At 39.0% G+C, this 14,234-nt stretch overlaps 1 protein-coding gene and 1 long non-coding RNA gene across 4 annotated transcripts in view; one reads left to right on the top strand and one right to left on the bottom strand.

Moving 5' to 3' along the window:
- The window catches only part of LOC120230378, a 35,646-nt gene extending 27,176 nt beyond the window's left edge, over positions 1-8,470 (top strand). Inside the window, exons 2-4 of one of the 2 annotated variants that reach the window (XR_005527989.1) lie at positions 6,875-7,023; positions 7,142-7,214; positions 8,239-8,470. This is a non-coding gene — a long non-coding RNA (uncharacterized LOC120230378). Of the gene's footprint in view, positions 1-6,672; positions 7,024-7,141; positions 7,215-8,238 lie in introns of those variants that run through there. The other variant, XR_005527988.1, reaches the window with a different exon arrangement.
- ZRANB3 (zinc finger RANBP2-type containing 3) overlaps positions 6,202-14,234 on the bottom strand; it is a 285,634-nt gene continuing 277,601 nt past the window's right edge. For both annotated transcript variants that reach the window (XM_039229949.1, XM_039229948.1), the window contains 4 exons: positions 12,415-12,525; positions 10,942-11,344; positions 8,464-8,595; positions 6,202-6,645 (listed from right to left, as the gene is read on the bottom strand). In XM_039229949.1, the coding sequence (XP_039085880.1) occupies positions 6,547-6,645; positions 8,464-8,595; positions 10,942-11,344; positions 12,415-12,525 (745 nt within the window). In that variant the 3' untranslated portion in view covers positions 6,202-6,546. The remainder of the gene's footprint in view (positions 6,646-8,463; positions 8,596-10,941; positions 11,345-12,414; positions 12,526-14,234) is intronic.

Here is a 14,234-nt window from a genome sequence, read left to right as displayed (position 1 = left end):
GTTCAGTAGGGTGTTGTTTAATCTCCACATTTTGGTGATTTTTTCCAGTTTTCTTTTTGTACTTGGTTTCTAGTTTCCTACCATTGTGGTCAGAGAAGATGCTGCTTACGATTGCAGTTTTCTTGAATTTACTGGAATTTTTTTTCCCCCCTGTGGCTTAATATGTGATCTATCCTGGAGAATGTTCCATGTACACTTGAGAAGTAAGTGTATTCTGCTGCTTTTAGATGAAGTGTTCTGTATTAGCTACTTTTTGTCTAATGTGCCATTTATGGTTGGTGTTTCCTTATTGATTTTCTTTCTGGTTAATTTATTCATTGATGTAAGTGGAATGTTAACATCCCCTACTATTATTGCATTGCTCTCAGTTTTTCTTTGGGTGTGTTAATATTTGCTTAATATATTTTGGTTATCCTACTTTGTGTGTGTGTATGTGTGTGTGTGTGTACATGTTATATCTTTTTGATGAATTGCCCTTTATCATTATGAAATGCCTTTCATGGTTTTTATTGTAGTCTTTGTTTTTAGGTCTGTTTTGTCTGATTTGAGTTAGCTGCACAAGCTTTCTTTTCATTTCCATTTGGAATGAAATATTCCATGGAATATCTTTCTCCCCCCTTCACTTTCAGTCTTTGTGTGTCTTCTGAAGTTTTATTTTTGAGGGAGACAGACAGTGTGCAAGCAGGGGATGGGGAGAGAGAGAGAGGGAGACACAGAATCCAAAGCAGGCTCCAGGCTCTGAGCTGTCATCACAGAGGCCGATGTGGGGCTCAAACTCACAAGTGGTGAAATCATGACCTGAGCCAAAGTCAGATGCTTAACCAACTGAGCCACCCAGGCACCCCGAGTAGGTTGTCTTTTCATTTTGCTAACGGTTTCCTTACTATATGGAAGCTTTAAAGTTTTATATAGTCCCACTTGGTTATTTTTGCTTTTGCTACTATTGGTGTCAAATCCAAAAGACTGTAACCAAGATTACTATCAAGGAGCTCACCCACTATTTTTCTGGAAGTATAGTTGTTATATTAGTTTGAACTGTATAACATAGTGATTCACCAGTTCAATACATTATATACTGTTCACAATAAGTGTAGTTACCATCTTTCACCATACAAAATTATTAGTTATTGACAATATTCCCTGTGCTGTGTTTTCCATCCCTGTAACTTATTATAACTGGGAGTTTATACCTCTTAATTCCTTCATCTATTTTGCCTACCCCTTTTCCTTAGGCAGCCATCAGTTCTCTGTATTTAAGAGTCTGTTTCTGGGTGTTTTTTCTTTTGATTTTTTTTAGATTTCACATGTAGGTGAAAATATATGGTATTTATCTTTTTCTGTCTGACTTATTTCACTTAGCATAAGTGATGGACCCTCTAGGCCCATCCATATTGTCTGGAATGGCAAAATTTCATTTTTTATGTCTGAGTAATATTCCACTGTAGATATACCACATCTTCTTTATTCTTGCATCTATTGATGGCTACCTGGGTTGCTTCCATATCTTGGATGTTGTAAATAATGCTGCAGTAAACAGAGGGGTATATATATCTTTTCAAATTTGTGTTTTTATTTTCTTTGGGTAAATACCCAGCACTGGAATCACTGAATCATATTTTATTTCCAGTTTTAATTTTCAAAAAAACCCTACATACTGTTTTCCATAGTGAATGTTCAATTTGTCTTCCCACCAACAGTGTATGAGGGTTCTTTTTTCTTCATATCCTGTTAACACTTGCTATTTTGTGTCTCTTTGATACTAGTCATTCTCACTGATGTGATTTTTCTCACTGTGGTTTTGATTTGCATTTCCCTGATGATTAGTGATGATCATCTTATCATATGTATATCTTGCCATCTGTATATCTTCTTTGCGAAAATGTCTATTCAAGCGATCTTATTTTTTTAATTGGATCTTTATTAATTTTTTTGGTGTTGAGTTATAGTTGTTTATATATTTTGGATATTAACCCCTTTAGGAGATATTATTTGCAGATATCTCCTATTCCATAGTTTGCCTTTCAGCTTTGTCAATGTTTTACTTTGCTGTGCAGAAGCATTTTATTTTCATGTATTCCCAATATTTTTTTCCTGCCTTTGTTTCTCTTGCCATAGGAGACAAATCTAGAAAAAATGTTACTATGGCTGATGTCAGAGAAATAACTGTTTGTGCTCTCTTTGTGGATTTTAGTGGTTTTAGATCTCCCATTTAGGTCTTTAATCCATTTTGAGTTTATTTTTGTGTATGGTGTAAGAAAGTGTTCCAGTTTCATTCTTTTGCATGTAGCTGTCCAGTTTCCCCAGCACCATTTATTAGAGACTGTCTTTTCCCCATTGTATATTCCAGCCTCCTTTGTTATAGATTAATTGACCATATATGTATAGGTTTATTTCTGGGCGCTCTATTCTGTTCCATTGATCCTTGTGTCTATTTTTGTGCCAGTACCTTATTGATTATGAGAGCTCTGTAGTAGACCTTGAAATGTGGAATTGTGATATGTCTAGCATTCATCTAGCCTTTTCTCAAGTCTGATAAGCATCTTTTTGACCATTACTTTGAACTTATCAGATAGGCTGATGAATGTCATTTAATTTTTTTTCAAGTTTTGTCTTGTTCTGTTGTATGGAGAATATTCCCCTCTCTCATTTTGTTTGACTTTCTGTGTTTCTAGGAATTAGGCAAAACCGCTACATCTCCAATTCTTGATGAATGGCCTTGTGTAGGAACATGCCTGGTATAGATGGTGTATGCCTGGTGGTTTTGGCTGGCTGGCTGGAGCTGTACAGGGTGTGGTCTGGGCAGTCTACACTGGGGCCACTTGGGTAAGATGACTGGAGCTGAAGTAGGCACAGAGCAGGGTTCCTTGGGTGTTCCAAAAAGGGGTGCCCTGGTGGGCTAACTGGAACTGAAGTGGGCATGGGCTAGGTGGTCCCAGGGCATTCTGTGCATGGGGCACCCTGGAGAGATGGTTCCAGCTATAATGGGTGTGGCCTAGGGGCCCCAGGACACTCCACACAGGGGGTGCCCTGGTGAGTTGGCTGGAGCTAAAGCAGGTGGAAACCTGGGGTGTCCTGGAGTGCTTTGTGCCTGTATTACCTCGGTTAAGTTGGATGCAGTTGTAATGGGCACACTAAGGGCATGCCCTGGTATGCACTGCACTGGAGCTCAGGCAGGTGTGGTTGTGGGGCCCCCCTTCGGGAGATGTCAGGCTGGTGTGGGCTAGGGACCTGGTGTTTGCTAATGCAGCAGACTGGCTACAGTTCTGGGACCTTGAACCCGTCTGTGCTGTCAGAGTGAAGGCTAAATGTAAACAATAGTACACACCAGCACCTCTGAGTCTGAGGAAAATTCTAGCAGCTTCTTCAGTTTGTTGGATACTCTAAGGTTAGTTCACTTATAGTATAGTTGCCTTTTGAACTGCTGCTTTTGTTCCCTGCCCCAGCGTGCAGATCTGTGCATGAGTCCTTCCGTGCTGGCCCTACCCAATGCAGTTTACATCAGGATTGGGTCCCCATTGCTAATGTGTCTGTTTATCCTGCTATTCTCTATGTGGTCTCCTCTGCTGTACAAAAGCTGTTCAATCAGTCCTCAGTTCTTCTTCAGGAGGAAGTTGCTCTATATGTGAGTACAGATTCAGTGTGTCTAGGGGAGGAGGTCTTCCTAGCCACTATCTTGGACCTAAATCATTACTGTTTCCTTTGAGGAGTTTTATTGTTTGAGGTCTTACATTCAAGTCTTTAAGTGATTTTGAGTTGATTTGTGTGTATGGTATAAAGTAGGGGGGTCCAGTTTTCCCATCACCATTTACTGAAGAGACCATCTTTGTTCCACTATATATTCTTGGCTCGTTTGTTGAAAATCAGGTGAATATCTCTGCATGAATTTATTTCTGGGATATCTGTGCTCTTCTGTTGATCTATGGGTTTGTTTTTATGGCAATACCGTAATGTTTTGATTACTACAGCTTTGCAATACAGTTTGAAATCAGGAAGCCTGATGCCTCAGTTATTCTTTCTCAAGGTTGCTTTGCCTATTTGGGGATCCTTTGTGGTTCCATACAAATTTTAGAATTTTTTTTTTTTCTATTTCTTTGAAAGATGCCACTGGAATTTTGATAGGGACTGCACTGCAGCTCTATACTTCTTTGGGTTGTATGCACCTTATTACAATAGAAATTCTTCTTCCATTTGTGTCTTTCTCAGTTTTTTCATGAGAGTATGGTAGTTTCAGTAGACATATCTTTCACCTCCTTAGTTAAATTTATTCCTAAGTATTTTATTCTTTTAGATGATCGTATTAGCATTTTTGTTTGGTTGGGAGTTTGAAATCTGCAAAGAGAGACCATCTTCATGGGTCTTTTAATATGAAACCATCATACATTTCCTACATCTGAGAACTCTGTTCCTAGAGCTGCCACCTCAGTTTAATCTAAGGAGCAAGCTCCACTGACATCTGACCTACTTAGGTCTAAGTCTCACTCGCAAACACTCCATGCTGGAGGAAAAGCAACCTGCTGGTTTCTCAGCTCTCAACCGTGAGGAATCCTAGGTTACCCTGGCAATGAGGCAGAAAACTGCAAAGAGCCTGACCAACAAAGCAGAAAGGAGGCGAAAGAAAGCCTGACCCAATTTATAAAATAAATGTTACTTGATCTTATACAATAAAAATAGTTATAAACTTAATAGCAACTCTGGAAGGATAATTCATGATTGTACAGTCTTTCTAAAAACAAGTTGTCTACATAAACACGAGCTACTAATTAAAATGGTAAAGTGCTCAAATAAATGAAGTTTAAAAATATAAATAAATGAAGTTTACATCCAAACAGTAAGTACAAACAGGACTTTCAAGTACGTATTCTTCCTTGGACCTGGATTTTGTGTAGTTCTAACTCTTTCATGGTTTAGACATTTTGCAGGATTGTACCCTGGTTTTGTTTTATCATGTTTTTATTGTTGAATATCAATTACAAGTTAATATTATCATTGTATATTTTTATTACTTAAAAAATATTTTGAATATTTATTTTTGAGAGAGCACAAGCAGGGAAGGAGCAGAGAGAGAGAGGGAGACACAGAATCTGAAACAGGCTGCAGGCTCTGAGCTGTCAGCACAGAGCCTGATGCAGGGCTCAAACCCATGAACTGAGATGGTGACCACAGCCGAAGTCGGACACTTAACTGACTGAGTCACCTTGGCGCCCCACCAATGTATTTTTTTAAATTCATTTATTTATTTTGAGAGACAGAGAGAGAGAGGGAAAGGGAGCCTGTGCATGTGAGTGGGGGAGGGGCAGAGAGAGAGGGAGAGAGAATCCTAAGGAGGCTCTGTACTGCCAGCGAAGAGCCTGACATGAAGCTCGAAACCTTGAGCTATGAGATCATGACTTGAGCCAAAGTCAACAGCTGGATGCTTAACCAACTGAGCTACCCACCATATTTTGAAACTTTTTATCCCCACCTGATCATGCTTTTGTATGTGGTGTTTTATCATCCTCACTCCTTTTATTTTTTAGTTTTATTTATTTCTGAGAGAGAGACAGCATGAGAAGGGGAGGGTCAGAGAGAGAGGAAGACACAGAATCTAAAGCAGGCTCCAGGCTCTGAGCCAGCTGTCAGCACAGAACCTGACACGGGGCTCGAACCCACGAACCGTGAGATCATGACCTGAGCCGAAGTCGCACGCTTAACTGACTGAGCCACCCAGGTGCCCCTCCTCATTCCTGTTAAAAGAAGTACCATGAATACACTTTTAATAAGACAGGACTTTTAAAACCAAATGATAAGCAGGAGCCAAAGTGTGCTTTGATAGTAAGCCTCGTTTTATGCATGAACTTAAACTTCATTTTTCAGTTAAATTGACATCTTATGTTTTCATTTTTAAAATCTTTTTAAAAAATTACTTGATCTAGGACTCCAGACTATCTACCAACACCATAGGTCCAATTAGCTTTTTCTCAGAGGCATCTTTTCAATAAGAATAGTTAGCTAAGAAATACAACTAACAGGGCAACATTCAAAATGTGTACCCCAAGCCCATTTTGGAGGCAGTCCGTAAACAAGAGTCTCTCTTGCATACTAACCAGGATGCTCATGCTTGACCCAGAATTCCTGAATGCTCTGCCTCCGAAATTACCATACAGTCTCCCAATGTTCCATTTATACACGCAGCAGTCCAGAGACAACACTAATCCAGCAGCATTTTTCAAGTAATTGAGAGTATATTTTTCAAATATAATCTAGGCATAATACCATGATTAAGGTACTGTAGGGAGAAATGAAAGCTTAACAAAACCTTACTGAAACATAATTGAGAGTCTGCATGAAATCAAGGCCACAGAAATATTTACTATTGTTTCTCAGTTTGTGTTACATATTTTCAGAAGGTAGTGAACACTAAAAGCATATAATATGAAAAGGAAAGTTGAATTCTTGATTTTTTTCTCTGAAATTTTTCACTCTTTAAATGAGAAACATGACAAAACTTTTTGTGTTAAATACCTCCACCTAGAAAGCATTTGTCATCCATTGAAAAACTTTTCTACTTCATTTCTTTACCAAAAATCTTGTGATATCTGATCCATGCTTTGATGCTAGAGATTGTCTTCTCCCCTGGCTTCTTTCCTTAGCTTGTCTGGCAGTTCTCTAAAAGTTAAAAAATATGCTTGTTAGGAAAAAGTGGTGGCTTCAGAAACTCAAAAATTCTTTGCATTTTGTTATTCTGGAAGAATCTACTTTATCAACACACCCACTAGCAGAGGTTCGCAGTAGCTCTGGTAAGTGCGCTGAGGTCCTAGATTCACTTAGGATCAGATGCTTTGGAGAATGACTTACTCCCCATTGAGACTGTGAATCTCTCCTTTCGGGACTACAGGAGGCCCTGATTCTCCTCACACAAGTGAGGCCTCATAGAAAGCATCTTGCAGTTTCTCAGGGTGCAGTCATGCAGGGCCCGCCTGCTTCCTATTCTGTGGGCTCAGAAGCCACTCCCCACCCCAAGCCGATGCAGAGAAACAAAATGAGGTAGGTCAGAACTAGATTCTCCTGCTATTCCCACAAATAAAAATTTTCACGAGAGTCTAAAAAAACGATCACAGAAGGTGATGGGTTTTCTTTTGGTTCTGTCTTAATTCTCTTACAGGTCTCGAATGTGCTAATAATTTTCACAGCTGAGAAGTAAATCAGATGACTTTTTTCCCCCAGATGAAGTTCATGTATGTGTGAAGTTATCCAGAGGGAAGGGGTGGGGGGAGAAGAGAGGGTTAAGAGACGAAAATAAAATAAAACAACCCTGCTTATAAGATCCTGTTTATGTAAAAATCACATTTGTGAAGGAATTTAAAGTATGAAAGGAAAGCTAAAAAAGTACTTAAACACTATGAACGCTGGTAAAGGGTTTGAACAGTTTTGGGGAGTGTAAATACCATTAATCAGCATTTTTAAAAACATCAGTGTCTGTGGTCCACAAAATAGTGGCTGGCCACTCCTCTCCCACCACTGTGCACCAAGGAGTGCAGTTAAGTGAGCCCCGCCTCCACCGACAGGGCGGGAGGAGCATAACAGAGCAGTGTCCTTTTGAAAACAGCTTGGAAATAAAGTCCTACCGTCTCAGAAATATCCAAACACTTGACTCAGTGATTTTACATCTGAGAATCTATCTGAAGGAACAACCTCAGAATGTAAGGAACGGTGTGTAAACAAAAGAATGTCTGAACAACTTCAAAGTTCACGAGGATGGGCACAGCTAAATCAGGTGCAGTGGACGTGTACCCAGCAGGGGGATGGGTAGCCTTTTTGGAGGATAGACATTATGAACGCTCATCACGGGAATGTGGGCAAATGCTTACATCTTGCCAGAATTGGGAAAAAAGGTGGAGAGAAAGTTGCATGTGGAATGTATGCTTCTAAGAAAATTTTAATCAGATCCTTTTGCTAGACTGCCCGTTAAAAATTCATCCTAGTTATTAAATAAAACTATTTTATTTTCCCTTCCTGTTTTAAGGAACAGGTAATTGCTCAAATTGGTGCCAAGGTGAATAGGTTTCGCACTTGGGTCAGGAGTGAATGTTTGCACGTTGAACTGGGTTGGCCCTAGAAACATTTATTACTGTCCTCTGACATTTCGGGACTTCCTTAGCTGCAAATGCAAATATATGTTGTTGCCCCAATTCACCAAACTTCTAGTTTGATGGTCTGGGTCTTCTCGAGACTGTGTAAGTTATATTCATTTTCTTCTAGGTGGTGGTGACAATTTCCTGTCCCAGAATGAATTACAAGGGAAGTAGCTTCTCTTCTGTCTGTGACTGAGAACTTACACAGGCCTCAAGACGAAACTTAGGTGATGAAAGGGATAAATGCATCTCGGATCTCAGACAAGGGATACGGACTCCTCCATTCCTTCCACCTGATTGTTGATCTGATGTCCCAGGATGAAGTCAAACAGGTCTATAAAGCTTCACCTACCTCTCTGTGACAAACTGTGCAGAGGGTCTGCAGGTTGTCCAGGGAGCACTGTCCTCCGCCGCCGGACACTGGCGTGATGTGGTCCACCTGCCAGAAATGCCCTTCTCCTGGGTTTCTTATCATTTCATTAAGCTACAATAAGAACACAAGATCAGCATTTTTCAACACGCACTGTGGGAATGGTTGGTTTTGCCTTGTGCAATCATGTTTACACAGCACAATCACAGCAAAAAATACATTAGGATGGCTTTTTATAGCTTTTATTGTGAATAGGAAAAAGCCTTTGGGTTAGCAATTTGAAAGCAATAAAATACGTTTCTGAGAAAGTTCTTTTTCCCTTACCTAACCCATTTTGAAAAAATTACAAACAAGTATAAAATACCACGACTCCTGACAGATTGGGAAAAATTACTTGCTTCTGCACCTTTGGGCTAGTTTATATAGTCACTAAAACAAAACTGTGAAAAGAATAAGAACACGTTAGAAATAAAAAACTTCTGAATATAACTGAGTCAGATAATCTTTAATCATTGGCCCACGTTCATTTGTTACTGTCACAGTGAGAATTTAATATTAACAGCGGTCACCCAGAACTTTTTGCTGTTCGTCTGAGAACCTCCCCAGTTCCATGGACTGGGAGGAAGTTTCTACGACAAACCTCTATCACGTGCATATAGACAAAGATGTCCATTTAAAGCAGCACTATTTAGGCCAGCTCACACGTATGCACTTTATTTTCGGTGATGACCCACATTAAGATGGGATGTATATTCACATTCTACTTGAGGTAGAAAAACCAGCTCACAGCATTGTAGTTTTTTAAATATGATAAAAATGAATACAAAGACTGTTTTTATTTATGTCCATGGTTTTGAACAAAGATGACATTAAAATCAGCTTCATGCCGCCGGCCATGGGAATCTGTATCTAATTAGACAAAAGGATATTTCAGGAACTCCGGACATCATGAAGGAAGTAGTATAATTCTCTAGCTCTCAAAGTCATGCTAATTCATCTGTGCAGAAATGCTTAATTAATTCTGTCATAATTTGGTGATACTAATAAAAAGTGTGTGATTTGACCAACTGGCAGAAATTTATTCAATATTTTAGTGGGCACAGAATGGCCCAGGAGTGATTTATTAAAAATTAAGCACACTACCAAATTACACATTATGCTCTAGTTTGAAACTTAGAACCGATAAGATCACAACATTAGAAACCAATTGAGTTTTGGAAATAAAAGTGAATATTGATGACTGTTTTCTAAGAATAATATTTTTCATAAATTGTTCTGCTAAAATTACATTTTACAGTGGGATGAACATAAATGTTTTCTTCTCCTTGTAATGAACTACATTTTGGGGATTATCTGTTTGCCCCCGGTCATTCAATACTAACATCACGAAAAGTGACAACCAGACCATCGGTACTTCTCCATGGGATGTATCTTCTGTTAAGATCTTTCCCTGATATAGTTTAATCAGAATCTAATTAAGCTGCTATATCTAATAACTGTAATTCTGGAATCAGGGGGATAGAGAAACATGTCAAATAATACCATGAGGATACAGGAAGACAAACCCATAATGTAGGAAATCCGACAGGCAAAATTTCCAACTTCTTGAACAATCAATGGTGTAAAAATGGGATGGGGTCATATTATAGATTAAATGGAGCATAAGAGGCATAATGAACAAATATGATATGTGGGTCATATATTGATCCTAACTTGAACAACTGCAGAAAGACATTTTTGAGACAATCTGGGATACCAAGCCTGGACTTAAAATTAAGGAATCATAACTGTTGGGTATAATAATGGGTCCTGGGGTAAGGGAATTTTTAAAATTTATGTATTTATTGAGAGTATGAGCAGGGGAGAGAGAAAGAGAGAATCCTAAACAGGTTCATGCTCAGACAAAGTCTGATGTGGGGCTTGATCCCATAACCCTGGGATCATAACCTGAGTGGAAATCAAGAGTCACTCAACCGACTCAGCTACCTAGGTGCCCAGGTATGGGATTATATTTGAGAGAGACAGAAAGAAAGAAGGAAGGAGGGAGGAAGTCTTTGTGGGAGATGCATAATGAAAGGATTTAAAGAGGAAATGAGGGGCACCTGGTTGGCTCAGTCAGTAGAGCATGTGACTCAATTTTGGGGTCATGAGTTCAAGCCCCATAATGGACATAGAGATCACTTTAAAAAAATAAAAGAGGAAATGAAATGTTGTCAGGCATTTGCTTTAAAATAATTCCAGGAGAAAAAAAGAACTGAGGTGAAGGACAGATGAAAATGAAGGCAAAATGTTGGTAACTGTTCAAGGTGGGTGATGGCTATACGAGTTGATTATTCTACTTTTGTACACATATTTTCAAAAGCTGCTATAATAAGCTATAAAGTTAAAAAAAAGAAAACGAGTCAATATTCATCATTCAATACAATGCTGCCTTCTCTCTGCCAGAGGATTATAATTTACCTGTTCTAACGGGAGCTTTGAGATCCAGGTAATATCCAGAAGAGTCTTCCTCTGACTTTTGGGGGCATCTCTCAGACGGAGAAAGAGTTCCTGTGCATTTAGGTTACATAGCTGACACACACCGTGTTCAATTTCAAATACTTTGGCTCGCAGGTAACTGTTATTAGAACGAATCCAAAACTCTTCTTGACAGTTCAGAGAGCAAAACCGTGACTCCCAAGTGTTCACTTTACACTCTTGCTTAGTTTGGCAAGTAGGTTGCTGACAGAGAAGACAAAGTGGATTTCCTGCATTATCCACAGCTTGCAGATAGCCTTTGGATACAGAATGCTTCACAGTGAGATCTGCTTGGGTTATGCAGGGATTCAGAAATGGGGCACATACTCCATCATCAAGGAACTTTCTAGAAGTGAACAAAACATTAACTAATGAACACGTACACTAGTCTAAATAATCACTACTTCCTGTAACAGCCTTTAAAATTTCAATACTGATAACCAGTAAATGTAGGACCCATGGATTCTGTGACTGAGTGTGGAAATGAAAATAGCCACAGTCAGCACTCGATGCTCCGTGCCAAATGAAGGAAAGAGTGGTGTGTTAAAAAAATTCATTTCAATGCAGATATGCTGCCTCTCTTGGGAGTTTATGTATCTTCAAGTTAAACAATCAGACTGAAACATCTGGAGAAGTTGGAAAATGAGAAGCTAAAAAATGCTTCTTCCAGCTGGGAAAGGACAGGCCAATGTAAAATCCCAGCTGGAGCTGGTGCTACCGTGCTCTACATGTGTTGGGCCACAGACCTCACTAGGGCAGAGAGGCCATTACTCAGGTGTCCATGACACTCTCTGAGAGCATCTGCTGGCCTCCCAGAAACAGTCACATCCATACAGTGACAGAGCCAAGAAGTTAGCAGTGTGGACAGGAGCTATCAACATTAGACTTGCTAAGTATGTGCCTCTTCCAGGTAAACTCAGAGTTGACTGAATCAAAGTTAGAAATGAAACAGAACATGCACTCAATTGATTATTATAATTTTTTAAAAATTTGCTAAGATAAAAGGAAAAGGTACATGACTCAATTATGTTGAAAAGTCCTACATGGAATTACAACAAATGCTTGCCTTTTTTTCATGGCTGTTTGTTAGAAGCATTAAAAGAAAAACTCCTTGTGACAGAAAAAGCTCATGACTGGGAAGCAGAGCCCAGACTGGACCTCAGGTCTCCTAGCATCTAATGGTTTTGGGCACACCACTTAGTCCACCTGGTCTGAGGGTCCTTCTAATTTCTAAGGTGAGGACATCCAATTCTTCATAGGGCTGCTAGGAGGGTGCAGGAGTTACCATACTGTGAAAGCTCTTTCTAACCGGTAAGGTGGCCATATCAAGGTAAAGTATGATTACAAACATTAAATAAAAAAATTTAAAGGAGTACACACAGTACTACTATGTCCTACTAGTAAATGAAATTTTACTTTGTAGAAGGGTCCTGTGGCCTGGTCTCCTTTGTGATCAGACGAACATGGCCCCCATCATTCTTCACCTTGTCCAGTGAGGCTACAGCAACATCTTCTTTGGTGATGTATCTAAAACAATTACATGGTGAGTAGATTTCCTCTCTCTCCTCAAGCGTTTCTCTATTTCATGCTCACATTACTCCTTATAAAAGCAATAGGAGAAAAAGCAAGATAGGGGTTTTCATTGTGCTAATACTAAAGTTAGGGCATGGAATTTTCTACCCTAACACTGGTCTCCATGTGTGGGAAAGATACCTCTGTTCCAAATTAGTTTTCTTAAGATTTATTTTTCTAAGACATTCAAGGGTCACTTAATATCCTTTGGACCAATTTACACTTAGGGAACAAGAGGAGTGGGTGTAGGAATCACAAGTGATCAAATATACGCACAACTGACAGCCTTGAGTAAACACCTTGTCAAGCTGTGTGGATAATCTTTCACTGCATTTTTACCTGCCTTTGGGCCTTTGCTTCAAGGTTCCTCAAGTCACCTCGATCAGTTATAATGGTGTATCAGCATACTTGGTTAAGTGATTCTCTTTTTAGTTAACCAAGTTCAATCACAATTTCTATAATCCCAAGGTTGTTTCCATTATTATCAGCCATACAGGGTTTATGGAATCTTCCACTTAAATAAAGCCACTCTTGATGTGGGATTCAGAACCTTCTTACACAACACTATCAATACCACACAATGGTTTAGGGACTGGAAGTAAAGAGAATAGTTATTCCAATTAAAGGTGACAGGGGAATTTAAGCAGGTAAAATGCAATTACCCAATTAATTCCCTCTAATTAGCATGGCCCACTTTCTCTGCTAGTTTACACTTTTGTAGTTTTTTTCTTCTTTTTAATTAGTTTAAACACGAATTTCTTCATATTTCCAAGTACTTCTTAGTTTGCTAGCTTGACAATAAAATTAAGGTTAAATCACAATGGAGTATAATCTTAGGTAAAATCTTAGAAATTTGCTTTTATGGTAGATTTAATAATCAACAGATTTACTTCTTGTTATAAACTATTAATGTTTTGATTAGATGATACATGCACATATATCAAAACTCAAAAGGCATGCAATGGTGTTTATGGCGAAGATTATGTTTATCTTCCAGTCTTATCCCCTCCCCCAAAGCTATCTCTATGAGCAGTTTTTAATACATCCTTTGAGAGAATATTTTTCTGTGCATAGGTTATACCTTTTATGATCTCTGTATTTTTGCTGACATAGAACTCATATACCATTGAAGTTACCATTTTAAAGTTTACAATTCTGTGCATTTTAGTATACTCACAAGGTTGTCCAACCATCATCACTAATTCCAGAATATTCATCAACCCCAAGAAGAAACCTGTACTCATTAGCAGTCACTCCTCATTATACTTTTTATTTTTAAAAACAAATGGTAGCACAGTACACACAGTAATCTTAACCTTGCTTTTTTTTTTTTTTTTTTTTGCCTACAGATACATCTCTGAGATCTTTCCATATCAGTATACAAGGGTTGTCCTATTTCTTTGATGACTGCATGTAATTCCATTATTTAAATGAACAATATGTCTAACCAGTTTTTTTCTAATTAAAAAAATTTTTTATTGTCTTATTTCTGAGAGAGAGAAAGAGAGAGACAGTGTGAGCAGGGGAGGGTCAGAGAGAGAGGGAGACACAGAATCTGAAGCAGCCTCCAGGCTCTGACATAGCTGCCAGCACAGAGCCCGACGCGGGGCTCAAACCCACGAAGGGTGAGATCATGACCGAAGTCAGACGCTTAACCGACTGAG

This window comes from Hyaena hyaena, unplaced genomic scaffold (genome assembly GCF_003009895.1).
Source record: "Hyaena hyaena isolate Hyena2069 unplaced genomic scaffold, ASM300989v1 scaffold_41, whole genome shotgun sequence".
NCBI lineage: Eukaryota > Metazoa > Chordata > Mammalia > Carnivora > Hyaenidae > Hyaena > Hyaena hyaena.
Note: the sequence above shows the minus strand (reverse complement) of the source record. Positions and strands in the feature narration are given on the sequence as shown.